The sequence below is a fragment of the Chionomys nivalis genome, chromosome 25, assembly GCF_950005125.1.
Source record: "Chionomys nivalis chromosome 25, mChiNiv1.1, whole genome shotgun sequence".
In the NCBI taxonomy this organism is placed as follows: Eukaryota; Metazoa; Chordata; class Mammalia; order Rodentia; family Cricetidae; genus Chionomys; species Chionomys nivalis.
Window position 1 is genome coordinate 33,482,443 of NC_080110.1, and position 26,966 is coordinate 33,509,408.

The following is a 26,966-nucleotide window of genomic DNA, read 5'->3' on the forward strand; positions in this document are numbered from 1 at the left end:
ATAATCTTCATTTTTTTGTGAAACCTGATAAGATTATTTAAAATTCTTTTGAAAACACAAATGACCACATGCAGTTGAAACAATTAGAACAATAAGCTGAAGGATATGTTCTAAACAGTCTCACAATTGAAGTAATTAAAACACTATTGAATTGGGACAATGATAAATGCATAAATGAGTGAAATAGGGAAAATGTCTCTTAGGGTGACATATATCTACAGAGAAAGCAAGTCACATGTTTTAGAATCTTAAATTGCAAAGAAAGAGAAGTCCAAAATTCACTGAGTGACTTTTTTATGTATTTATTGGCTTTTAAAAATGAATTTAGGTGGGGAGGATCATATTTTCAATGGAAAAATGGTCAAAATATATTTTTTGGTTTTTTTAATCAAGGAAAATGAGTTTACTTAAGAATTACTACCTCAAACCCTTGTGCAGTGTGAGAGCTTTGCGTTGCATAACCGGCAGTGGGATTGGGGCACTGCAGGATTCTTTAGATCCCTTTAGGAAGGAAAGTGCTCATGAATATTCTCTAAGAATTAGAAGCATTTGTTAGGTTGGTGCCTTTGCTTTAGCTATTTTCAGACAGAACTGTGGGTTTTTATTTCTCTGGTGATGTATGTGGTAAGCTCAAAAACGTTAGAATGGTGATCCCTGAAAATGTGCATTACACACAGTGATAACACTGTCTCTGGAGCCTCTGTGGTTAGTTCCTATTTTTATGTCAGTACTTGTCTCAAGTAATAACTTCTTATTTAACAATGAAAATCTTTTGTACAAATGAACTCTTTCCTTCCAGGTGACAGTGTGGCTGTAATTTCAAACTGTTCTTGTTCTCAGTGATTCTTTGGGGACATTCTTAATACAAAATGAAATAACAAAAGTAGAGTGATCTGTTCCTATTCTTATGTTTCCAGGTGTTTTAATTAACCATTTTCTTTTTCTTTGTAGGTACTTAGTAGATAGTCGCTGGTTCAAACAGTGGAAGAAATATGTTGGCTTTGACAGTTGGGATAAATACCAGATGGGAGATCAAAATGTCTATCCTGGACCCATTGATAACTCTGGACTACTCAAAGGTATTATTTTCTTCAGTCAAGTTGTAAATGTGTTAAACTTAATGGGTATCTGTGGGTGTAACATGGGAAATGTTAATGTAATACATGTACAGATAGACATTCATTGCAAGTGTGGTTGGTAGGCAGCACACCTCTGTAGCCCTGAACAGCCGGCCAGAACAGGAGAATCACCATGTTGAGTCTGCCTTGGATACATAAGGAGATTCTTTCATAAAAGCAAAAGGAAAAGATACTTGTTGCAGATCATTCTGTAATTATTTGTTACGTATAGGACATATTTTTCTTTTGTCATTTATAATGTGTTCGTGATTTAGGATTTAAAGGTTGAAATGAAGAATGTAAATTATAAAGCGCTGTTTTACGGTTTTGGAGAAATGCCGTAGCACATTGTTTTCCAATGGTTGTGTGATATATTTTCAAAGTAAGTTATCACCAGTATTTGTTTACGTTCTTGACTTTTTGCACTGCCTTACAACCCTCACTACTTGCCAGCGCTTCTCTACCTCAAAATAATTTGTAAGTTCCATCACTCCCACTTAAGTTGGAGTCAGAGGGACTAGATTCATAGACCTGAAATAACTAAAACCCTGACAAGGACTTAGTACATCGTTTCTAGCTTGATCCAAGAACCCACATAAAAGTAGAAAGAGATACTCGACTCCACAATGTTAGTCTCAAAAGTCCATACATGATCCACACTGTGTTTACACATGATGACAACCACAATAATATATGTTTAAATTATTTTTCAGAAAGATTATATAACCATGAAATGTCTCCATTTAAGCAAAAGACAATAAAGAGTGTGCATTTAAGTTCCCAGGTTTCAGTGTGGTTATTAACACCACACATGGCCAAGTTGCTGGTGTTTTACTTCGCATGAAGCCCTGAATGGAACACGCTAGTTCTGATGTCTGAGAGCTGTTAATAGGAAAATACGTGTTGACTGCTGTGATAAAACTGCTTTGCGAGATTAAGAGTAGTGAAAATCTGAGACTCTCTGCCAGGGAGGCTAGTGAAGAGTGAGGCAGCTCCCAGCATAGCTCCTGGCTTGTTGGCAACAGCTGGAGGACTGGGCTTTGTGTCGGCTCTTTCTGTGTCTGAACTGGCTGCTTTGGGTGCCTAGAAGTAAAGAAGGAAGGAAAGTGAGTAAGGAGCTTGCTTTAGTTGTGACAGCTCTGCAGTATTAGGAGGTACTGCTGAACTGCATGCTTGTTCCCACAGTAGAGGAGCAGAGGAAGCCCGTTTCCATGTGCCTGAGTGAAGGGCTGGTTTCTACCATATCTCACTGGGGTGTTCCCAGGGCCAGCCTAGTTGGATAGGGAATTTGAAATAAAAGAGGCTGTGACTTGCTGCACCTATATGTGAAGAAAGGCTCAGACCATGATGTTTTCCACAGAAGGAACAGGTGGAGTAGAGCCTGCCTACAGGTTTCTGACATGTGGTGTGTAAATTAGAAATTAGAGGAAGAATTGATAGATCCTGCACAAAATTAAAAAAGGAATAAAATGAGTCCTTGCAGTTGATGATCTACATGTGAGGGACAGAAAAGCCACAGTCAGAAAACATTTGAAAGACTCATAATCTCTAGTCAGGCTGATGGGTATATATGGACAACATTTACCTAAATGGACCATTTTCTGGGTCATAAAACCTGTCTCAAATCATAAAAAGTTTTTTTTCTTTTACCACAGAAGAGTAAAACCTATCTTTAAGAAAACATTAAGCCCAGTGAAAAAGTAGGCAAAACAATTTTGAATAAATCTTTGCTTTACCAAAAGAGGGGTTGGGGAAGTACCACAATAAAGTTCTTACTGGACAGCCAGGCTTGGTGTTGTACTCTCGTAATTCCTGCACTGGGAACTACAGACCTCGGCCTGCATTTATCCATAAGAAAAGTTCCGCATTAATATTCACATAGTGTTATTTGTAAGAGAAAAACTTGCCAGCAACCCAAATACCTGTCAACATCTGAATGAATAAGCAATGATAGTATATTCATATAAATGAAACCTTACTTAGCACTTAAAAAAACAAATAAGTTGCTGATTGATAAAATATCTATAAATCTCAGACTAGTACAATTAAAACCAAACAGAAAGAGGGCATATTATTTTATGTACATTTATAGAAAATGTAATTTGTTACAGTAACAAAAAGCAGGTAATATTTTTATAAAATTCTAGGAAATGCAAATTAATTATAAACCATAAGTGATAATTATCATAACAGTAGAATCCAGTCAGGCAGAGCGAAGAGATTACATATAGAGAGCCACAGGGGAACTTTTAGGGTGATAGATGGATTATCATTTTGCTAATAGTGATAATTTTATAGTTAGTAGATAGGAGAGAACTTACCCACCTCTCTTTGCCCATATAGCTCATGGCATGGGACACAGCTTTCTTTGCGACAGCACCAGCACTTGAGGACTCTGAAAGCCCCCACAACAGAAGAGAACCAGGAGCTGGAGAGGAAAATACCAGAATGGAAGATTTAGTGAACTGAAAGGAAAAACAAGATAGTCTTGACTATAGTCCTAGCAGCTAGAACAGAGACTGTGTTTGTTATATTTGTGTTGAACAAGGAGGATCATGCTAGGAAATTATCTCCTACACAGTAATGAAGAACCTAAAAGTGGAATTTTCTGGTTCTATTACTACCTATCCTTAGAACAAAATTAATTTGTACATTCAGACCAGAGATGCTCTTTGGACTGTTCAACTATTTTTCCTGTTCAGCCATTTTTGAAAGGCCTGAAAGAGCGAGCTAATGAATATTATCTAGTCCATGCTTGACAAATGTGAGGCCAGCATACAGACTAAACATCAAAGGGCAAATAGAAATGAATCTACATTCTAGTTCATCATGCAAGGTGCAAGAGGGACTGTCTTCATAAATATGCACAACCGAAACTTAGACTCTGTGACTACAGCATATTCTGTTCTATAAAAGGATATGATTTTAGCTGTTAGCCCATTACAGCTGTTGGAATCCCTGCAAGTGTACTAGCCTAATAAATTTCCTCTTCTGTTTAAAAAGTTACCAGTTTGTTTGATTTAAGTAGGTACAGTTTATTGTTTAGAAGTTACATCATTAAGCGGGGCGGTGGTGGCACATGCCTTTAATCCCAGCACTTGGGAGGCAGAGGCAGGCTGATCTCTGTGAGTTCGAGGCCAGCCTGGTCTACCACAGCTAGTTCCAGGACAGGAACCAAAAGCTATGGAGAAACCCTGTCTCGAAAAATCCCCCCCCCCAAAAAAAAAAAGTTACATCATTAGATACAGAAGTGACAAATCAAAACCAAATCCCTTCTCTTTAATTTGAAGGTGTTCTCCACACACAAAGATAAACTTACTTTATTGTAAATTATATTATAATATTATTTATAAAAATGTTACAAATATTTATAATATGTGAGTTCTGTCACATAATCAGACTATATGAGCTCCATTATTGTAAAAAATAACATGTATGTCTTGATTTAAAAATTTTCCCAAGTGTTCTTCCGGCTAGATTGCACTATATGGCAAAGCACAGGGAGTTAGAATAAACATATTCAGGTTTGAATTCAGTCTTTGCAGATTTTTGTATATGGAACCTTGAGCAAGTTATCATCTCTCAGTCTATTTACTAATGAAAATGGAGCTACCTACTTCTTAATGTTACTCGGAAAAAAAAAAAAAACAACCTAGAATAAAATACCAAGGATTTTATTTCTCCCTCTCTGCTTCCCTCCCAGCTCAGATTGTCCTTTGAACAGAACATACTGTGTAGCTGATGGCCTTCATTTCCACCTTCCCAGTGCTGGGGTTAAAGGTGTGCACCACTACCATACCCAACTACCCAACTAATAACATGGTTTTCTTAGAAAAAAAAAAAAGAAAGAAAGAAAGAAAGTTTTTTATTGCCCTTAATTTTATGTGATTACCTGGGGCAAGTTACTCACTGTTTCTGAATACATATATTTTAAGAATTATTTTTGTCTGAATGTACACCTTTATACCAGCAGAGGGCATCAGATCCCACTATTCATGGTTGTGAACCACCATGTGGTTGTTGGGAATTGAACTCAAGACCTCTGGAAGAGCAGCCAGTGGTCTTAACAGCTGAGCCATCTCTCCAGCCCTTCAGATATATTCTTATATTAAAGACACCATTTGACTAGAGAACTTAACAGTAGTGTGTTTGCCATAGTTATCTGCTGTGTGATAGGCCACAGTATATTTTGCTTACTTTGTATATATAATTGTCTTGATCTTTGTAGTTTCTGAAAACAATTTACACTTTACAACCAGTCTAAAAACCTGTGTTTAAAGTTAATACTTAGGGCTGGTAAGATGGCCCAGCTGGTAAAGGTAATTGTCACCTTTGTTATCCTTCCTCTATAGGTGTGCGCTGACACATGTGTGAATATTCCATGCACATACAATAAATGTAGTAATTTTTCGCTACATGTAGTACATGTAGTACTCGTTTTACTTCTTCTATTGAAGATCAGGTAAAATTCAAACTCCAATTTTGTTTCTATATAAAACATTACTTTCTCAAAGTTCAGAAATTCACAGGTGAATTCTAAAAGAATAATTCTGTTACCTTCTTGAGCCTCTTTCCTGCAGGAATAGTACATTCTTATCATAGAAATACCACAGAGAACGGTGTTCCTTCCTTTGATGATTGACATCACCTCAGGTCACGAAAACCTCCTTCAGGTTAGCTGTGAGTCATGGAGCTAGTTCTCTTTCAAAGCATTTAGGAACTCAAGGGACCAAGTAATAAACGAGTCCCAGAATGGGACAGTGACATTGCCCTGACTCAGGAAATTATTCCTAGGCCTCTGCCCTGGATTAAACTGAAGTTCTGAGTTTGGACATTTTTAAAGTACTTCAGAATTCAAATTACTTCTACAAAACCACCATTTCAGATTTGGGGCTGAATCCCAATTGTGGGTTTTCCAGAATAAAATAGATGCTTTACAAAATAAAAAAAAAAAAAATACTTTTCCGTAGGTTTCAAGCTTATGTACATTTGAGTCATTTGATATGTTGTTGGTTTAGTGCTGTAACTGGTTGACATTTGACCAGCTTGTAACATGCCTGTACTAACATGGGACAGAAGGTTTGCAAATTCTAGGCCAGCCTGGGCCTCATCATGAGACTCTGTCGCAAAAAAAGAAAAGAACTATCGATTTGTTCATGAATTTTCTACTTATTCTTTGATCCCCCCCACTCTTGTGTGAGGGATCACTGACACTTAGAATATTTAAAGATTCTCTTCTGAGGGGGGCTGGAGAGATGGCTCAGCCGTTACGAGCACTATCTGTTCTTTCAGAGGACCTGGGTTCAATTCCCAGCACCCACATGGCAGCTCACAACTGTCTGTAACTCCAGTTTCTGGGAATCTGACATCTTCACACCAATCCACATAAAATAGTTAAATAAATTATAAAAAAATTATTTAAAAAAAGATCATCTTCTGATAGTGTTTTAGCTGATATTAATGTATTGGTTTTTTAGGAACCTAAGAAAAATAATGTCATTTTAACACTACTGGTTGACTAATAGCACTTTGAAAATTTTTCAGACAGTGACTTATTTTGAAGAATATTGATTTGAACCTTTTTGGTGTTTTTTTTCCCACCCAGAATTCATTATTGCAAATACTTCAGATTACCTTCATGAGTTTCATTAGTTTGTAGTGTATGTAACAGTGTATATTTAGAGATGTGTGCTGTTTCCTGTTCTGTACTGAGTTTATTTTTTCCTTTGTAGATGGCGATGCCCAGTCACTTAAAGAGCACCTTATTGATGAGCTGGATTACATACTGCTGCCAACCGAGGGCTGGAATAAACTTGTCAGCTGGTACACATTGATGGAGGGCCAAGAGCCAATAGCAAGAAAGGTATATTTGAGAATAACTGAGTATAAATATATTTTGTTAAGTAGCTCACGTTGGTAATTCGATGTATTCTGAAGCCTTCTTAACTTACCATAGGAGAAAAGTGAGGAAAACATTCCTGTGCACTGGATAGTAACAGCTGATAGTGTAGTATAGAAACTTAGCTGCATTCTCACCTCCTAAGGACAGCACTCATGATTGACTGGTTAACACAGAATTAGTATCTTTATTTAACAGTTGAGGACATGAGGACAAAAAGAGGGAGGGACCACTTTTCTATATGGTGCATTGGCTTCTTTCCAATTTAAAAACTAAACTAAACGTTGAAGAAATGTTTTTAACAACATAAAATACTTTAAAAATAAAAATGTAATTTTTTTCAATCTTTTAAAGTTTTACACTTTAGAAATACTAAAAATGAACTTTTTTGGAACTAAAGTGGGTATTACTCTGGTAGAATACCAGATTTAAGGTAAATAAACTGACCTCATATCTATTGAATGATTGATTCTGATTTGTGTAATGTTAATATATGTCATTGGTTTTGTCATTCTTGGAGAATTTAGTGCTCTGACTTGCTGAAGGATAGCCTTTTAAATATGAAATGGCACTGAAAAAGAAATCTCATTGTTTTAAAAACAGATTTTCCTTTAAAATATTTTATATGAATGAATATACAGTGTATTGTTACCCTCTCTTATATCCCCAAACTCACTTTTTAATTGTTTTTTATTGCACTATATATTTCTATATATTTTTCTCCACTCTCTTCCCTTCTTCTCGTCTCTCCTACCCTCCTCAGTGACCCCCATGCTCTCAATTTACTCAGGAGATCTTGTCTTTTTCACCTTCCTATGTAGATTCATGTATGTCTCTCTTAGGGTCCTCTCTGATATCTATGTTGTCTGGGGTTGTGGCCTGTAGGCTGTTTTTTTTTTTTGTTTTGTTGTTGTTGTTTTTTGTTTTTTGTTTGCTTTATGTCTAAAATTCACTTATGAATAAATATATATTTGTCTTTCTGGGTCTGGGTTACCTCATTCAATATAGTTTTTTTCTAGATCCATCTGTTTGCCTGCAAATTTCAAGATGTCATTGTTTTTAGCACTAGTAGTACTCCATCATGTAAATGTACCACATTTTCTTTATCCATTCTTCGGTTGAGGGGGATATAGGTTGTTTCCAGGTTCTGGCTATTACAAATAATGTTGCTATAAACATAGTTGAGCACATGTCTTCGTGGTATGATTGAGCGTCTTTTGGGTATAAACCCAAAAGTAGTTTTGCTAGATCTTAAGGTAGATTGTTTCCTAATATTCCATACTAATCCGTATGAAAGTCGCCATATTGATTTTTAAAAGCAGTTGTACCAACTTGCATTCCCACCAGCAATGCAGAAGTGTTTCCTTTACCCCACAACCTCTCCAGCATGAGATGTCATCCGTGTTTTTGATTTTGGCCATTCTTACAGGTGTAAGATGGAATCTCAGAGTTGTTTTGATTTGCATTTCTCTGATGACTAAGGACTTTGAATACTTCCTTAAGTGTCTTTCAGCCCTTTGAGACATTTTCCTTTCATCTGTGGAGAGTTCTCTGTTTAGGTCTGTACCCCGTTTTTTTTTAGTGGATTATTTGTTCTTTAGATGAACAGTTTCTTGAGTTCTTTGTATATTTTGGAGATGAGTCCTCTTTTCAATGTGGGGTTGGTGAAGATCTTTTCCCATTCTGTAGGCTGCTGTTTTGTCTTGTTGACCGTGTCCTTTGCTTTACAGAAGGTTCTCAGTTTCAGGAAGTCCCATTTATTGTTTCTCTCAGTGTCTGTGCTGCAGGAGTTATATTAAGGAAATGGTCTCCTGTGCCAATGTGTTCAAGTGTATTTCCCACTTTCTCTTCTATGAGGTTCTGTGTGGTTGGTTTTATATTTGAAGTCTTTGATCCATTTGGCCTTGACAAAACTCACTTCTTAAAGAAAAGTGTAGGGCTGGAGAGATGGCTCAGTGGTTAAGAGCACTGTCTGCTCTTCCAGAGGTCCTGAGTTCAATTCCCAGCAACCACATGGTGGCTCCAAACCATCTGTAATGAGATCTGGAACTCTCCTCTGGCATGTGGGTATACATGGAGGCAGAAAGTTGTATACATAATAAATAAATAAATCTAAATTTATAAAAAAAAAAGAAAAGTGTATATGTGTATTAAATTCTTTTCCTTATGCCTGGAGTACATTGTACACTACAAGTTTCAGTATTGCTACTAGATCTACCAACAAATGCATTGCCTTTTTAAAATTCTTAGTCTTTTTTAAAGGACTTATTGAAGTTTGGTTTTTGGAAACTAAGGAAATGAAAATGAAAAGAATGAATCATGGAAAGTTCACACAAAGAAAAGTTTGAGAAGTCTGTTAGAAGTTTATACGTTTGTTCTTAATAGGGTGAATTCAAATTTTTCAACATGTACTTTTTAAACTTTAATATACATAAAATTGTCTGGAATTCTTATAGAAATTTATCTTCCCAGTGTTGGCACACACCTTTCATCCCAGCACTTGGCAGGTGGATCTCTGAGTTCGATGCTAGCCTGGTCTAGAAGAGCTAGTTCTAGGACAGCTAGGATTGTTACACAGAGAAACCCTATCTCAAAAAACAAAAAAACAAACAGAGCAATGCATCTTCCCTCCAAATTGATTCAGTAGGTCTAAGAAGTTGCATTTTACTCTACCCTGAGATAGAGAGAAATAAGCACAGTAACTGTTCTTGTAGAGTCTGGTGTCCAGCTCTGAATTGTATCAATCTCTGGTTACATTAAAGAATCTATGATACATAAACAAAAGTAACTATGTTTTGGAGACTAAGTTTTTAAACTTTTCAACTAAAGTTAGTGTCAGGCACTCTGCCTTAAAATCAAGCTAACCAGAAAACAAGGAAATAAGCAAGAGATGCAGTAAGTGAGCCAAACTGGAAAAGTGACAGTAGACATAGACTGTAAGGGACAGTTCATGGTGACTGTAGACATAGACTGTAAGGGACAGTTCATGGTGACTGTAGACATAGACTGTAAGGGACAGTTCATGGTGACTGTAGACATAGACTGTAAGGGACAGTTCATGGTGACTGTAGACATAGACTGTAAGGGACAGTTCATGGTGACTGTAGACATAGACTGTAAGGGACAGTTCATGGTGACTGTAGACATAGACTGTAAGGGACAGTTCATGGTGACTGTAGACATAGACTGTAAGGGACAGTTAATGGTGACAGACTTAGTAAGCTCAAAAATAAATAACTGGGAAGTAGCACAAAACTATTAAATAAGATCCCGACACTTCTGAAACTAATAATATAAACAATATACTTTTGAGTGTAGTAAAGAGAGCTGAAAAGTGAATTTTTAAACCAGTTGATGTTAGTAGAAAATATGCAATGTAGAAATTATACCAAGAAACAGAATATCTTTAAAAAGTGAAGTTGTACTTGGTATAGTGACTAAGTTTAGTCACTATAAGTACCTATCATTGGAATCTTAGGGCAGGTAGGGCTAATACCTGAAGAGGAAATAGCTGAAGTAGTTCCCAAACTGAGAAAGTACCAAATTACAGTCAGGAAACACTGTTTCTCAGACTGAAATAATATAAACACATAATCAAAAGTTAACAAAACAAAATGATATTCCTCAATATTGTTAGACAAAAGGATACATTGTCCTACAAAAGAGTAAGTCAAAGAAATGATTTCCTAGCGAACAGTGGAAACCAGGAAGCAGTGCACTATTTTTAGCACTGTAAGAAATAATTGGGGCCGGGCAGTGGTGGCGCACGCCTTTAATCCCAGCACTTGGGAGGCAGAGGCAGGCGGATCTCTGTGAGTTCGAGACCAGCCTGGTCTACAAGAGCTAGTTCCAGGACAGGCTCCAAAACTACAGAGAAACCCTGTCTCGAAAAACTAAAATAATAATAATAATAATAATAATAATAATAATAATAATAATAATAATAATTGGCAATCAAGGATTCTATGTCCAAGGGAAGGATTTTTCAAAAAGGAGTAGTTCTTTATCTTCCTGTGTATTTCCTGATGCTGATCACCTAGTTTGGGAATACTGGTGTCTTCTACGCCTGCTGTGACATATTTTAAGATTGAGATGGGAGATCATACAGTGTTTATCCCAGGTGTCTGTTAAGGACATGTATGTATTCTAGGAAGCGCCCCCCCCGGCCCCCCCACCCCAGCCAGTAAAATGAGTTCTAAGTGAGTCTTATGAAGCCATAGCCTAAAACTCGACAGAAACTTTTTGAGAAATCTTAACCCAGATCGCCTAGCTAAACTGCCCACAGATTTTTGGCCCTCAGAAATGATGTGAGATTTTTGTGGTTAGTGAAGCCTTAAGATAATTCATCATGTGTCAGTAGGTTGTTCAAACTAGTTTAGGAACCTGGTACTGGAGTATTAACAAACAGGAACTATGGTGGCTTTGGCTGTTCAGTGATCAGAAAATATGAGTATCAAAAAAAAAAAAAAAAAAAGCCTAAAAGGCTGTGAGCAGACTGAGAATTTGCCGTTTGAGGAGGGTTCCAGTGAAGACTTAGAGGAAGAGTAGGAAGACCTTGGAAACTATGAGGAATATGATCCTTCTTGCAAATCTCTCTACTACAAACTGAAAGATTTTTTAAAAAGTATAATGAATTCAGTGATTTGCCAAAGTGGTGCCTAATATCTGCTTGTACTGCCTATTGTCTGCATAGAAAGATAATTAGCAATTGATCAAATCCTGGGTCATCAGACAAACTCCTGAAATGACAAATGAGAGAAGGTATCCTGTGTGTTTCCAGTTCCTAGTGGAAGTAAGCTAGAAATTAGTAACAAAGAGACACTTGATCCCCCAGCTATTTACAACATTTTAAATGATCATTTTAATTAATCAAAATATTTAAATAATTTGATCATTTTAAATAATCAAAATCAGAAAAGAGATAAAAATCAAAGTTTAAACTAAATGATAATAAAATACAACGTAAACAAATGGTTAAGCCACATGGTTCCTGCTGGCGTGTGCCCGTGATCTCACTTATTCAGTGTTTGGGGGTGGACATGAGCTGCTTAGGTCACATAGTGAAACTGTTGGCATTTCTGCATAGGAGAACCTTTACAACTAAATGCAAAAAGTGGGAGAAATGAAACCGAAAATCAGTTTCTCAGGTCAAGAAAAGGAAATTTCATTTTAGTGGAGAAATATTGTAATGTGGACTTTAGTGAAGCTAAACAAAGTTACAGTTTATAGTATTTTAGGATTTTACTCAGATATGAGTCTCAGTCCCAAGGTTTCTGTTGGTAAGAATATTTGATTCCTAGTTTTTTTTATTATCAAGTAGCTATGAGAAAATCTTAGAGAAACTCAGTAAATTGTTACATTCTTAAATAGTGTGACTCTGTAAGAGGGCTAAATCATCTTGGTTAGAACTTAAAAGTTTTGCCCTGGGAGTTAACTTATTAAACTGTGAGACCTGTGGTCTACAAAACTGTTGTAAAGATTTGCAGCAGACATGATGAAGAGAGCACACCTGAGAAAGCAGTTATGTTGGGTTATCTAAGAAACGCAAGGTAAACTATTTAAAAACCCTGGGCTGGAACAGTTTTCCCTGAAAGTGAAAGAGGAGTTTTGTGATTCCCATATTGACTTTGACGTGAGCCTGCTGTTTCATGTGCGTCTTTGAGCCTCTCTTTTGCCATATCTGTCTAATGTATCACATATCAGGCCAATGACTATTTTCAGAAACAGTGTTCATGACTGAAATCCTACAGTTAACCTTTAGAAGAGCAAAAGGAAATATACTTATTTCAAAGGTGAACCTAATATAAAGTACTTTATTGTCTTATATTTTATTTCTTGCATGCTTGACAGCTTTTCTTTGTTTGTGTGCTACATAGACTTACTAAGTACCCATTTAGAGGTCAGACTAAGTCATTTTAGAGAGTGAAACAAATATATCTATTACAGGGACAGAGTGGTCATTTTAAAAGACATGTTTTAACGTAAATAATAATAACCGACCTTGTAGATACAATTACATAAAGCTTTGTAAGTTTTCCGTGTTAGAACACTGTTAAAAAGGTAGGCATCTGTCTGTATCTTTATTCATAGCTGTATATGAAAATCATATATAGGAAATTGGTTTACAGTCATTTTGATTTAACTTAGGTAAATTTATTGTTTATGGCATACCAAAATCTTAACAAATTAGTAGAATGCCTTTCTAAACTGTTAATGTTTAAAATTGTTTATAATAGCTAATTATATTTTATTGAATATCTAGTTTTTCTGAGGCTTTGTTAAAGATATGTATTACTGTGAGAACTACATTGAGAGAATGCATACTAACTTGTTTTTGTTTTTTTAGGTGGTCGAACAGGGTATGTTTGTAAAGCACTGCAAAGTGGAAGTGTATCTCACAGAACTGAAGCTCTGTGAGAATGGAAACATGAACAATGTTGTCACTCGGCGATTTAGCAAAGCTGACACAATAGGTAATGCACAGTCCTGTCCCAAGTCACTGTTTTTAGAGACCTAGTCGTGGTTCTTGGTTGTAGTCTGCTGTGGTACTAATCTGCTTACAGGTAGATTCATACACACTGTACAGTCTTAGCTTCCGTGCATATCTCCTAGCTTATAGTGGACTAGCTTGTTTCTTACTTTTTTATTAAATGAGTTGAATGTTTGGTCATTTTTAATTTAAGAGAATCAAATTTTAAAATTAGCATTTGAACATTGCATGCCTTGTTTGTAACAACAAAATATAAATTTAAGTAGAACTTTATACCATGTTTCAATAAAATTGGCCAAGAATGGGGAATAAAAAGTCAATTGGTATTTTTTTCATTCCAGGTAAGTAGCCAAGATGGCAGGCTTGATGTTAACTACAGCATATTGAGGGGTTTTTGTTTAATGAGTAAGCTTGAAAAATGTAGTCTCGGGACTGGGGATGGTGGTGGTGCTCACCTTTAATCCCAGCACTCGGGAGGCAGAGGCAGGCAGATCTCCGTGTGTTTGAGGCCCGCCTGGTCTACAAAGCAAGTTCAAGTTCCAGAACAGCTAGGACTGTTACTCAGTGAAACCCTGTCTCAAAAAAAAAAAAAAACTTTAAAAAAAAAAGAGAGAGGAAAAATAAAAAGAAAAACATAGTTTCAACTATCAGTGGACCTAGTTCTCTATATAGCTTTGTATAAAAATTGACATTGAATTGAGCACATTAAAATTTTAATTATACATATTATACATGTTAATAGCTTTAATTATGAAATGTTCATACATGTGTGTGATAGAATGACATTCACCCCCATTGGCCTCTCTTCTGATACCTTTATAATGCACAGTGCTAACAAATATGAACATATTTATCTTCAAATAAAATATTTATTTAAAAGATAAATGATCTTATTGGAAAATACAAATAATAGAGAAACGTGACATGCAGAACTCAGCATGCCAGAGAAATTAGTGTATTGTGAAGTTGGGCACTGACTGAAAGAAAATGAGGGGTGATAGCTGCACTGTATTCGTGGTTTTATAGAAGGCCGCTGGACCAGTTTAGCAAAATAGTAAATCATCATGTATGGTCTGTGACCTCTCCTGCCATAGGCTCTAAGCCAGGTTTACAGCACCAAGCATGAATTTGCTCAACTCTAACAGCCCTTAAGTCAAGTGGGATGGCTGTTGGTCACCTGTAACTGAAAGATGTTCTTATGCTATTGCTCTCAAGGGCTTACCATGGCCGGGTAAGGCTGTTGGACAGTTCTCCCTCAGCAACCTACATATCACCTTGTGGATCTTTAAAAGCCAACTGGAATATAAATAACTACATGTTAGTATAATTAGTAATCATCAGATCTCTAGCAAGTTATAAATTTTGATTTTAACAGAAATGTCATAGAAAATCTGAGTCCATCAGATACCTTTTTTTGATAATTATTTGACTTAAAAAAAACTCATGAAACCAGCAATTGATTTTAATTTCTGCATTGAAAAGAACCATTAGGAAGTTTTTGCATTAAGTACTAAACAAAAATTTATAGAGGATAAATGTAATTTATACAGAATATCTGTTCAAAAAGTTTGATCTTACATTGATTTTAACCCATATACTTTAGATATTCTAATACTTTTTAAGGCTACAGGCATGGAATATATGTCTTAATATTGTAAATGAACTGAATTTTTGGTAACTTGAAATTTCTTATTGTCAAATAGATGTTTTTCAAACTGCTTGGAATTAGAATAATAAGCAAAAGATTTTGTGTGTGTGTGTGTGTTTTCCCTTTGGTCTTTAAAAACCTTAATTGAAACTAATTTTTTTTAAAAGTCTGTTGTCTACCTAGAATTAGGAAATTAAATTCCAATTTTGTGTTTCTAAGTTAATAAAATAGTCTGTTTTCTACCCACACTACCCACATGATAGTAAAATGATAGCAGTAGACAGTTTGAAATAGTTTAGAATATTAGGGCTTAAATACTTGCCTTTGACTCTTTTACTCTCAAAAACTGCTGTAATTGGGTGCTGAGTGTCCAATTAAATTCAACTTCATATGTTTCAGGGCTAATCACTAAATACACAATTTGTTCTAAAGCTACTAAAAACTGTTTTTTAAATAAAAATTAATAAAATTGGTTGAATTCATAAGTAAATATTCCTACAAGAAATGTTCTCCACAATTTTCTGATTTTTGTATTTTAAAAAAAATGTTGACTTCATGAGTAATAGGGTCAGAGTGATATGTGGAAAATACATGCTTAGTGCCTCAGTTTGTCTCCAGTGTTTGACACACACACAATCCCAGCCATTAACTCCCTGTTGTCTTTCGCTGTCATTGTTTTTATTATTTATTTATTTAGAAATCGATTACTGCAGATAGGCAGGGCAGCAGGCTAAGGAGCATCAAGAGCAATGCCTGCCGTTATCTTTAGCTGTACCTGCCCCCTCGGTTAGCACGTGTTGTTTGCAGCTTCTACTTGTTCATTCTCGGACACACTGCATCAGGGCTAACTCTCTTTTTACTCTTTCTCTCGTGGTCTCTGGTGAGTTCCTCACTGCCAAGTTGAGTGATGATTTAAAAGTCTCCCATTTTCTTAACCAGCCAGCAAAATTGAACATCGTGCACTACTTGTCTAGAAACACCACTAGTTCCTTAATTGGGAAGTATTGGTATCTCCATACTTGGCCTCCTCTCCCTTGGTCCATCTCTGTTTTGTTTTTTGTTGTTTTTTTTTTTTTAAATTAACTTCATCTGATTTCCTGGCATAAAATAATTAATGTTCAAATGAACACTGTTGATTTCAGTTTCAGCCACCTTGTATCTTCATTCATGTATGTTAAGAGTTTTAGTTATACATGAAGTTAGACTCTTCCCTAGCCCGCAACCCTCTACTTCACATTCTTCCTGTCTTGGTAATCAGTTGCCTTCTCTTGCAGTTTCTCAGGTAGAAAGTATGGTTGTATCAGGCCAACAATATGGCTCATCAGCTATAGTTGTACTTGCAGCCATGCCTGACAATCTCATAATTCCATCCCTGGAGCTCACATGGTGGAAAGAGAGAACCAACTCATTCAAGTTATCCTCTGATGATGACACCCAGGCATGCACATGCTTCCTCACATACCAATAAATATGCACACACTAGATAAATGTAAAAATCGTCTTTATTTAAAAAGAAATCTCTAAGAAAAATGGAATGTTTGGATTGTTTTCTGCCATCCTACACATAATCTCATAGCATATCTTGGGAATATATTCTCATTCTTTGATGTAAGATGCATTATGAATATGAATATATTCTAATTTTGGTCTTTTTATCATTCTTTTGTTTCTGCTTTCTTTTGCAGTCTAATTCCTCAAATAATCATCTATCAGTGTTAAAATTGCCATTTCCCTTTAAAAACACATAGCTGGTCTATGTATTTGCTTATCTGATTTTGCTATTTTATCATTATTTTATAAATTTATAATGTTTAGACTGGTAAGCATTTACCTCTTTGTAATTAATATACCTATTTTTTTTAAAATATATTGTATTTACATATCTTCCCTTCTTATGTCTTAGATACAATTGAAAAGGAAATAAGAAAAATCTTCAATATTCCAGATGAGAAGGAGACTAGATTGTGGAACAAGTATATGAGTAATACATTTGAGCCGCTGAATAAACCAGACAGCACCATTCAGGATGCTGGCTTATATCAAGGACAGGTATTTTTGGCAATAATTTTTTAAAGATTTATTTATTTATATTTTATTTGTATGTGTGAGTACCTGCGAGTATGTCTGAACCATGTACATGTCTGGTGCTCATGGAGACCAGAAGAGAGCATTGGATCCCTTAAAATTGGAACTGGAGTTACAGGTGGTTGTAAGCTGCCTAATTTGGGTGCTGGGAACTGAACGTAGGTCCTCTGCAAGAGCAACAGATGTTCTAACTGCTGAGCCATTTCTCCAGCCCAATAGGAAGGCTTATTTTAAATGCAGCTTTTAAATTATTTGTGCCTTTAAAAACTTTGTAAATATTGTGTGATACATGATGAGTCTGTCTCTGGCTACCTCTTTCTAACTCTTCTCTGTCCTCACTGGTCAATAATTGTAATTTCTAGTTTCCTTGTTGAGCTTGGAAACACTCTACTTCTTAGGAATGTTTTCACTGAAAATAGCTAATTTTGTAAGATAGATCAGCAGACTACATAAGGATCAAATAGTCTTTTGTCTCTACTGGCCATCTGGAAGTCTGTTGCAACTGTGACTCTCCCATTGTAATGGTATAAAGCAGCCATAGGTGTTGCACAAAGAAGCAGAGACAGCTGTATCACAGTTAAACTGGTTTAACAGAGCTGTAAGCTTAGGGAACCTTAGCTTGTCTATTGCTGTTGGGCCTATCAGCTCCCAATTCGATCTTCCCTTTTGGTATTGTCTAAAATAATTAAATATAATGAGAAATTACGTATACATATATAGTGTTTCATCACAATTAGCAACAGAATCTACCTTGTAGCTATCTCTTCAACTAATTTCTATTTCTTTCCCAGCCCTTGTCTTTCATAATCAACAAGCCTTGTTACCTCCAGTTTCTTACATATTTGTGTAGTCTTACTTCACTAGAATATTCATTCTAAGATGTAAATCTGACTCTTTGCCTCTCATAAACTTGTCCTGGCTCCGTAAAGGTTATGAAGTTTAGACTCCTTAACCAATGTACAAGTCATGGTTTAGCCCTTTGTCTGGTTGTCTTATCTTTAGACTATCCTTGTCTTTTGGTTGCCATAGTATTCCTACAGTGAGCTTTTGAATTCATTGTTCATGTACCTGGTGTACCATTCTTCCCATTTCCCTGCATCTATCCCGTAAAAAATAATTTTAACTGTCAGGTTGCATCAATTTATCCTTCAAATTTCAGCCCCAAAACACAGCTCTTTACCTGTCCTTATTTTTATCAGTATCCATTTATCTTTATTTAAGAAAAATTTCTCCCCTACTTTCTGTGTTGATTTATTAGTATCTTTTAAAAATATAGTAAGTCTAAGGTTCATATTTTGATTAGAGTTTGTTGTTTTAATTACTAGTACCTATTACAATGACTGGTGATTCAATGTGTAGATAACTTTTTTCTGTGAGTTTATTTGAAAATTACTATTAACATCAATAATATAGTTATTTTTAAAAACTCAGAGAAACTGAGATTAATTGTTAGTAAATATCTGCTATATATCAAGTATTATACTAGACTGTCAAAGACAATTTGATTAGCTGGGGAACTAGTCAGGTGTTCCAAGTCTTACTACGCAAGCCTAAGGACCTGAGTTTGATCCCCAGCTGGGGAACTAGTCCATTGTGCTGAGTGCTTGCTATGCTAGCGATGGAGACAAGCAAATCCTGGGGTTCCTAGTTGAAGCAGCCTCATGTAATGGGCAAACCTAGGTTCCGGTGAGACCCCGTCATCAGAGAGCAGGTAACTCACTGTGGTGACTCAGTGATACCTGACACTGACCTTGGCTGCACAGGCTTGTGCCTACACACACGCTCACCTGTACACTTCATTAAAATCTTTTAAAGAAAGAAAGAAATGATGACATTAACCATATAATTCCCTCCAGAATCTCAAAAACATTAAAGTAATGATTTTCAAACTTATTTTTAGCCTTTCTTAAGTGAAACTGAAATTCATTATTCGCAGTAGGAGAGTTGCTTGACTGAAGATCATATAAGACATAATCTCCTTGACAGCTAATGGTTCCCTTCACTTCCACTGGATACAAACCTCTGCCCAGATTACCATCTATTGGTACTTGCAGTAGGAACATAATTTGAAATTGTGTAGAGTTAATTCAGTCAATAGTTTAGGGGTCTTACGAAATGGACATTATTTTCCCCGCACATAGAGAAAATGTAGTCTTATAAAGTTAAAGAATTTGATATTCTTGATGATATACATTTGTCCAGTTGAAGATTAGACTTGGATGAGAGAATTAAGCTAGTTTAATAAGATTAAATATTTGTGAGGACTTGTTCATTTGGGAGGAGGTACGTTTCAAAGAATATAAATTAAGATTTTCAGATAAAGAAAACTGTGTGTGTTCTATGTGTACAGAGACCAGAGGAGAATGTCAGTGTCAGCTTCTCAGTATATACCTTCTTTCTTTGATAGGACTCTCACTGAACACAAAGCTCGCTGTTTCAAGTTCCCAAGAGCCCACCCCACCCAGTGCTGAGTTATAGGCATATGTACCATGGCCAGCTTTTGTGTGTGCATACCAAGCACGCACAGAAGGCACTCTTGGCTACTGAGCCATCTCCCAAACCCAAGAAACACTCTCCTGCCCTCTCCACCTTTACTGTATGTTAAAGAACCCTAATTAGAAAGTGAGCATGGAATTGGAAAGATGGCTCAGTGCTTAATAGCGCGTGTTGCTCTTGAAGAGGACCTGAGTTTGGTTCTCAACAACTATGTGGGTGACTTGCAATCACCTGTACCTCCAGTTCCAGAGGGTTCAATGCCTTGTCTGGCCTCTATAGGTTCCTGGACTTGTGTGCATGTCCCAGTACATACACAAAACTGTACATTACTCAAAAATAAACAGTTTAAAAAATTTTAAGAGAGAAATACAGTACAAAAGCATTTACCTCCCCATGCTGGTGTATTTTTCCCTGTCTCCCTTTGATGTGTGTATAATTTAAATTTGAAATTTTTCTTAAATTTTAGCAATAAGCAAAACATTATTTAGAAAATGATCTGAATACAGAAAATTATTTAAATAAAGGAGTGAATTTTATTCTTGTGGTTTATTAATACTATCTGTAGCTATAAAATGTTGAATTTTAAGTAAAAATGCTATTAAATATTAAAATGTTATTGCTAAATGATAATGCATAACTTTGAGAGTTTTTATAGCTGAAATTCCTTGTTTTAAAATTTCTCCAGAAGTCCCTAATATTTATGAATATGTGGATATGGTTTATGTATGTCACTATAGTTGCAAGTTGTAGTAAAGAAAATCTTTTAAGCTAAGAATCACTCAATAAGTTCTACTTAATAAATCTTTGAAAATAAATACTTCCTATTAAGGTGATAATTAGAAAATTGAAATAATGGATAAACTGGTAGGTAAGGAGAAGAACATCAAAGGGGTCAGGATGGTAGGTGCTTGGTGCAACACACATTGAGTGTATGAAATCCATTAGTCAAAGACAACTTTAGTATTTATTCAACATGAATGCTGTCTCAACAAGTACGTGAATTTTTTGAATGAGTATTTCAAAGTCAATTACATTTCACACTTTATTTTATCCGTTATATTTTATCTATTGCATTCTTTGTGATTATGGTCAAAAGCTAATTTATAAATGGTCTGGAAACACATAGTCCTCCAAGGAGAGTTGCTGTGAGGATGTAGGAAAGCATGCAAAATTGCAGCTATTCATTTGTGGTATACTGTATTTCAGTTCATGTTCTCTTGCATTGTAGATTTACCATGAAAATTAAGATTTTTAATCTCTCCTTAGTAATATCACAAATTAATAAGTATTTTTAAATTAAGATTTTCTTCCTTACATGATTCATCCCTAACAAAAAAATAGAAGAAAAGACCTCTTTTTTTAACCTGGATCATAAAAGGGAATGGCGTTAGGGATTTTTTTTTTTTTTTAAGATTTTTTTATTTATTATGTATACAACATTCTGCCTCGATGTATGCCCGCACGCCAGAAGAGGGCGCCAGATCTCATTACAGATGGTTGTGAGCCACCATGTGGTTGCTGGGAATTGAACTCAGGACCTCTGGAAGAGCAGCCAGTGCTCTTAACCTCTGAGCCATCTCTCCAGCCCAGGGATGTTTTGAGAAAATAAAAAAAGTATGGTTTCTGGTGTGCAGGCATACAGGCAGGCAGAACACTGTATATGTAATAAATCTCTTTTTAAAAAGTATAGCTTTATCTTGGCATGGATCTTTTATTGACCTAGATGATTTTTGTCTATCTGAGACAAGCTACAGCAGGGTACTTGAGTTACTGTAATTTGATTATGGATTCTTATCAGTGTGACTATCAGTTATGTACTTTCATAATTTAAGGCTGGCAAGATGGATAAGTGGGTAAGGGCACTTGTTGCTAAGTCTGACTGAGGCCCATGCACACTGGAGGAAAAGAAATGACTCGCGTAAGTTGTCCTCGCATCTCCATGTGTGATCAAGGCACATACATGCCGATAGAGCATGGGTGCCTACACATATAGGCAGCCATCCATTCTATAAACAAATACATAAAGATAAAAACTATTTCTAATAAAGATTTCAGAATTTACAAAAATAATGTAAATGAATACTAACTTTAAATTATAAGTAATCTATAGTTTGGAATTTTTTGCTACTGTTTATCAATAATATTTGCATAATAATAATTAAATCATGATAGCGCCACTGATAGAACATCTGTATCCTATGTTACAACTGTAGACACAATTTGAAAGCAAATATGTTAAAAACATAAACAACTTATGACCAGTCTATTATTTGACTTACTTACACTTTCTTGAAGTTACAGAAACTGATTTTTTTCTTCTTTTCTTTCCTATCAACACTGGCTTTTATTTCAAGACCATTTTGTCTGTTGCATCCTTAAATAATCAGTTACTTTAGTTCCTTATCAGCTTATCTCCTGAAACTGTCTGACTTGATAGCTGTGCACAAACACCTTTATTGTGTCGTGTTTGCAGGTGTTAGTGATAGAACAAAAAAATGAAGATGGAACGTGGCCAAGGGGTCCTTCTGCTCCTAAGTAAGTGCTTCTCTTGGGGTTTGTTGCATGGTGTTGAAATGTGGATTCAGACACTGAAGTCCAAAATGAGAGCAAAGCCTAATGAATGTTGCAATACATATCCTTTATCTTTTATACTTTGTTCTTGGAGAATGTTTCTAAGTTTACACTTAGATTAATATGGTACAAATTTAAAACCTTCAAGGTAAAATCACTTTTAGAATAAATGATAGTGTAATAAATGTTGTGTATAATATAGTCAGATCCTTAAGTATTTTGTTTTGTTCTCTTGAAGTATTTTTGTGATGTTGAAGTACACCTGTTAGTGAAATGCTTCTTTTATGAAAGACAGCCTGGAGTGAGAGCAGTATTTCCATCATAGAAGTGTCTAAGTGGACAGTGTCTGGAGTATTGTGTTGCTTTTGATGGTAAATGAAGGAAGAGTTGAGAATCTTTTCCATATTGTAAGATCTATCAAAAACACTTAAACCTACTTATATTACAATACATAAACTTCAAATCTCTGAGAAGTAATACATGTGTCTATAGTTGTTCTATTTCTGTAGCCTACAGAGACCCTTTATATCACACCAGGTTCGCTCTGCAAATACTGTGCTACGTGAGATAAATGAGAACTATAGATAGCTTCATATCTACTCACATTTGCTTGATGCCAAATAAGTTCGAGGAAAATTTAATTTTCTGTAACTCAGAATTTCAGGTTCTCTGAGGGATTGTAGATCTGAATTTTGAAAAATTTCAAAAATAATGATGTAATTAAATTACTAATATGTTAAGTGCAGACATAGCAAATTTGTAAAAGCAAACAGCCTTGCCACTTGACTACAGATTTTCTTCCTAAGGAAATGCATCTTCAGTAAGAATGTGCAGTTTTCATCTTCTATGCAGTGTTTATTGGTGTTGTTATTGTTCTGATTGTTTATGAGTTGTTGCCTAAATATATTAATTATGTAAAGGTGTGTATTGCTCAATGCCCTGCTTAGTTGGTTATAAGGGTAGACTTTTGAGTAAAACCAAACTTTTGATAGGAAAAAGTGAAAGCGTGTGAATTGGATCATGGATTTCTTAACAGGTAGAGATTTGGAAATTATGGACTTTTGAGAATATTCACTTTAGTGTTTAATCAAAATCACTGTTTTTGTTTTTCTCACTTACGTTTAGATTGCTATACATTTGCTGAATCTTGAAACAGTTTTTGAAACAATAAAATTGAGTTACATACTCAAATATCATGAGTTCTAAAGTTTGAGAAACCTTTTCTGTATAGAATTGACGGCTTCACCTGGCTCTCTCCTTTTTCCATTCCTTCTTTTGTTATTAAAAAACAACAACAAGGTGTTGCCTGTTGCCTAGACTGACCTTGAACTCCGGGGCTCTGGTAAAGCTCTTGTCTCAGTTCCCTGAAGTTAGGACTATATGCTATAGACCAAGTCTATTTTCAGTCCAAATCGATTTCCCCATTTTAATTTGTTCAGATAGCTGAAATACTATTATGTCAGAGTAAAAAACAATTTTTCAATGCCTAATACACCATACTGATGTATATATTGGTGAATGCAAGTGTAGTACTGGAGTTGCATGGAAGTAAGCTAGAGGACCTACCAGGTTAGTAAGAGTACTGGCAAAAGACGGTTAAGTATCATTTCATCTAAAACAGAAATACACAATAATGTATCTCTGTTGTTACACCGTGATTTACCAGAATATTTTCACTTGTGTATGAAAAGATTCCTAAAAAGCTAATGATAAAAGAAAATTCTCCTAGTTTAAGAAAGCCTATGTAGCAAAACTGAGTAGCAGTAAACATTGTTGTCCATTGTGAAATTTAAACACCCTTCAATTAAGACAGAAGATAGATAAATTCACTATCGACACATAATACAAAAGGACCTTAGCACTAATGATCAAATAATCTTCTTGAAAATCTAGATGGGAAGAGCAAACCAAATGGTTGTTCAGTGCCAAATGATCTGCCAGGAAAACATACATCTAAGTGACATATCTAATGTATGTATATACATATATAGTAACAATTAATGAAAGATGAGGCCGTAAATTTAAAGGAAAAAAGGGGACAGCATATGAGCGGGTTTGAAGTGAGGAAAGAGAAGGGGAAAATGTTGTAATTACATGATAATCTCAAAAAAAAAAAGTCTAGATCAGCAAACTGCTGAAAGCTGTGAGAACTGAGCCGATTGGCGCAGGCCTTTTTTCTTGCCAGGGGCCAGTGATCTTTTCTCAGTAGGATAACTGATGGAGACCTCCAGTGTTGTGGGCCGTGTGATCTCTGAGGCTCTGCTGATGTGGTACACTGCCTTATCCTTGTTAGCACAGAGATGTGATTGTATTGAGGGAGTTTTATTTATATGAAAGCGAAAAGCTTGTATTTATTTTACGAGCCATACATCCGTGAACTCTGGTGTATATTAGTACTGAACTGTGTAGAAAATTAAACAGCATAAATGTGAATAAAGATGCACAAATTTATTTGGTAGACTACTGAGAATTAGTACAATGCTAAGTAAAAGTCCCCTGATGTCACACTAGCAGAAACAAAAAACGCAAATGAGTGAGCTGAGAAAGACATGTCCAACTCAGGATGTGACCCATAGTAGTGTGTTACCTACCACTTGGCAGTTAGGTTGTTCAAACATCTGGATGTGTTCTCTGGAGAATAATCTGCAATATAATACTTTGAATGTAGAATGAATGCATTTATTAGACCCGTAGTGGGCAAGAGTAAAAGAACAAATAGCAGGTAAGTAACATGAAATGGACACAATGACGTCCAGCAGAAGCCAATGAGTAGGGAAGCCAACTGTTATGAAACAGTCTACTGGAGTTCGCTGTAGACAGGTTTTCAAACAGGGCATCTCTGTGCGTGAGCTTCCGGGTTCTCATTCCCACCACAGGCATCTTTGCAGAGATTGCAATCGTAACCCCTGTAGGAAATGTTTTCACTCCCTTTAGCTGTTTGCCTTTCTCCCTTTTCACAGTTACAGAGGCAGAGGGCCAGCCTGACCCATGATGGGGATTTAGAGGACACTTGAAACAGACAAGGGGGTCTCCTTATTCCTAAAGATTGCTCTCAACAAACTCACACGACAGTCTGCAAGTTTAGTTTATAATACATATGAGCAGTCAGGTTTGCTTTGCTTTGGTTTTACAGGTTTTGTTTGGGGTTTTTTAGAGATGTCTTGGGGTTTTTATTGGTCTGATAAAACACTGTGACCAAAAGCAGCTTGAGGAGGAACTCAAAAAAGGAACCAGGAGGCAGGAAGTGGAGCAGAAGCCATGCAGAGGGGCTGTTCACTGACGTGTCCTGCAAGGCTTGTTCAGCTTTCGTTCATGCTGTCTGACCACCTCACCTGCTCAGGGTTGGCACCACCCCCAGTAAACAGAGCCTGCACACATCAATCATGAATGCAGTATAGATTTGACTGCCGTCAAGTTTTATCAGTCCCATTTTGATCATATTGAAACCATTATTAACATTTATGTTAAACCTTAAATTTTAGGGGCCACTTGAAGAAATGTTAAATACTATAAATATTAATAGTAAATATAATTTTACTTAAAACATCTAAATATATTTTAATTAACAGGGAAAGCAACCTAAAATCTGTTAGAAACCACTCAAAAGCCAGGTAGTAGTGATACACACCTTTAGTCTCAGCACTTGGAAGGCAAAAGCATGTGGATCTCAGTGAAATTGAGGCCAGCCTAGTCTACAAACTGAGTTCCAGGACAACCAGGAGTGTTACACAGAGAAACCCTGTCTCGAAAAACCAAAAAAGGAAAAAAGCCAAACCACTAAAAAGCTATTTTAATTAATTTCCTGCTAAATATCAACATGCAATTTGATGTTTTTACTTGTGTGCACATGCGTACACACATGCACATATATATTTCAAATGTTCTGTGCTTATTAGTTGGTTTATTGCATGTATAATCCAGTTTTGAGTATCCAGTTTCTTAAACCTCACAAAACAGTATTTTCAGTTTTACCTTTAAAAAGGTTTATTCTCTTTTAAAAGAAAAATTGGTACTTTTGTCTGCTTTGCAAAGGCAGGAGTGTTAGGGACTGATCCTAATTGATCTAAATGATTGGAAATGCATGGATGTCTATGTTACCTTAACATTTTAAGGTAAAATAATTGTGGAAGCCTTGGGGTTCCTAAAAAGAAGAGAAAGCTACATCAATAAGTTAATGCTTACTTAACAAAAAGGAAGGGAGGGAGGGAGGGAGGGAGGGAGGGAGGGAGGGAGGGAGGGAGGGAGGGAGGGAGGGAGGGAGGGAAAGAAATGGAAGTTAGTGCTTTATTCCTGAGCTGTGGCTCTGGAATGTGAGCGCCCTAGATTTTGACTATATTGTACTATTGTATCTTTTTCTCTGTTGCTTCATTTAGGTGTAATAATTTAAAGCATTTTGAAATAATTGCAGTTATATAACAAGAAAGCTAAATTGGTTTTCTGGAATAATAAAAATTCCTTTTTGTGAAGATAACATTTGAATTCAGTTCATTCATTTCCATTATTACTTAATAATGCTGATAAAAGAACATGTGAGAAGATAGTGGAAAGAGGTCCAAAGCCATTGATAGTTTTGTGTTTCTGTGGACAAGTAATATCAGGAGTTTATCATTAACCAGTTAAAGCATGTGTGACTGAAGATGACCATGCCAGTAATTCTTT

At 35.9% G+C, this 26,966-nt stretch overlaps 1 protein-coding gene across 2 annotated transcripts in view; it reads left to right on the forward strand.

The window, feature by feature from the left end:
- Nucleotides 1–26,966, forward strand: part of Usp15 (ubiquitin specific peptidase 15) — a 92,011-nt gene that overhangs the window by 13,215 nt on the left and 51,830 nt on the right. For both annotated transcript variants that reach the window (XM_057757530.1, XM_057757531.1), the window contains exons 2-6: nucleotides 952–1,079; nucleotides 6,851–6,981; nucleotides 13,364–13,490; nucleotides 17,059–17,204; nucleotides 22,210–22,271. In XM_057757530.1, the coding sequence (XP_057613513.1) occupies nucleotides 952–1,079; nucleotides 6,851–6,981; nucleotides 13,364–13,490; nucleotides 17,059–17,204; nucleotides 22,210–22,271 (594 nt within the window). The remainder of the gene's footprint in view (nucleotides 1–951; nucleotides 1,080–6,850; nucleotides 6,982–13,363; nucleotides 13,491–17,058; nucleotides 17,205–22,209; nucleotides 22,272–26,966) is intronic.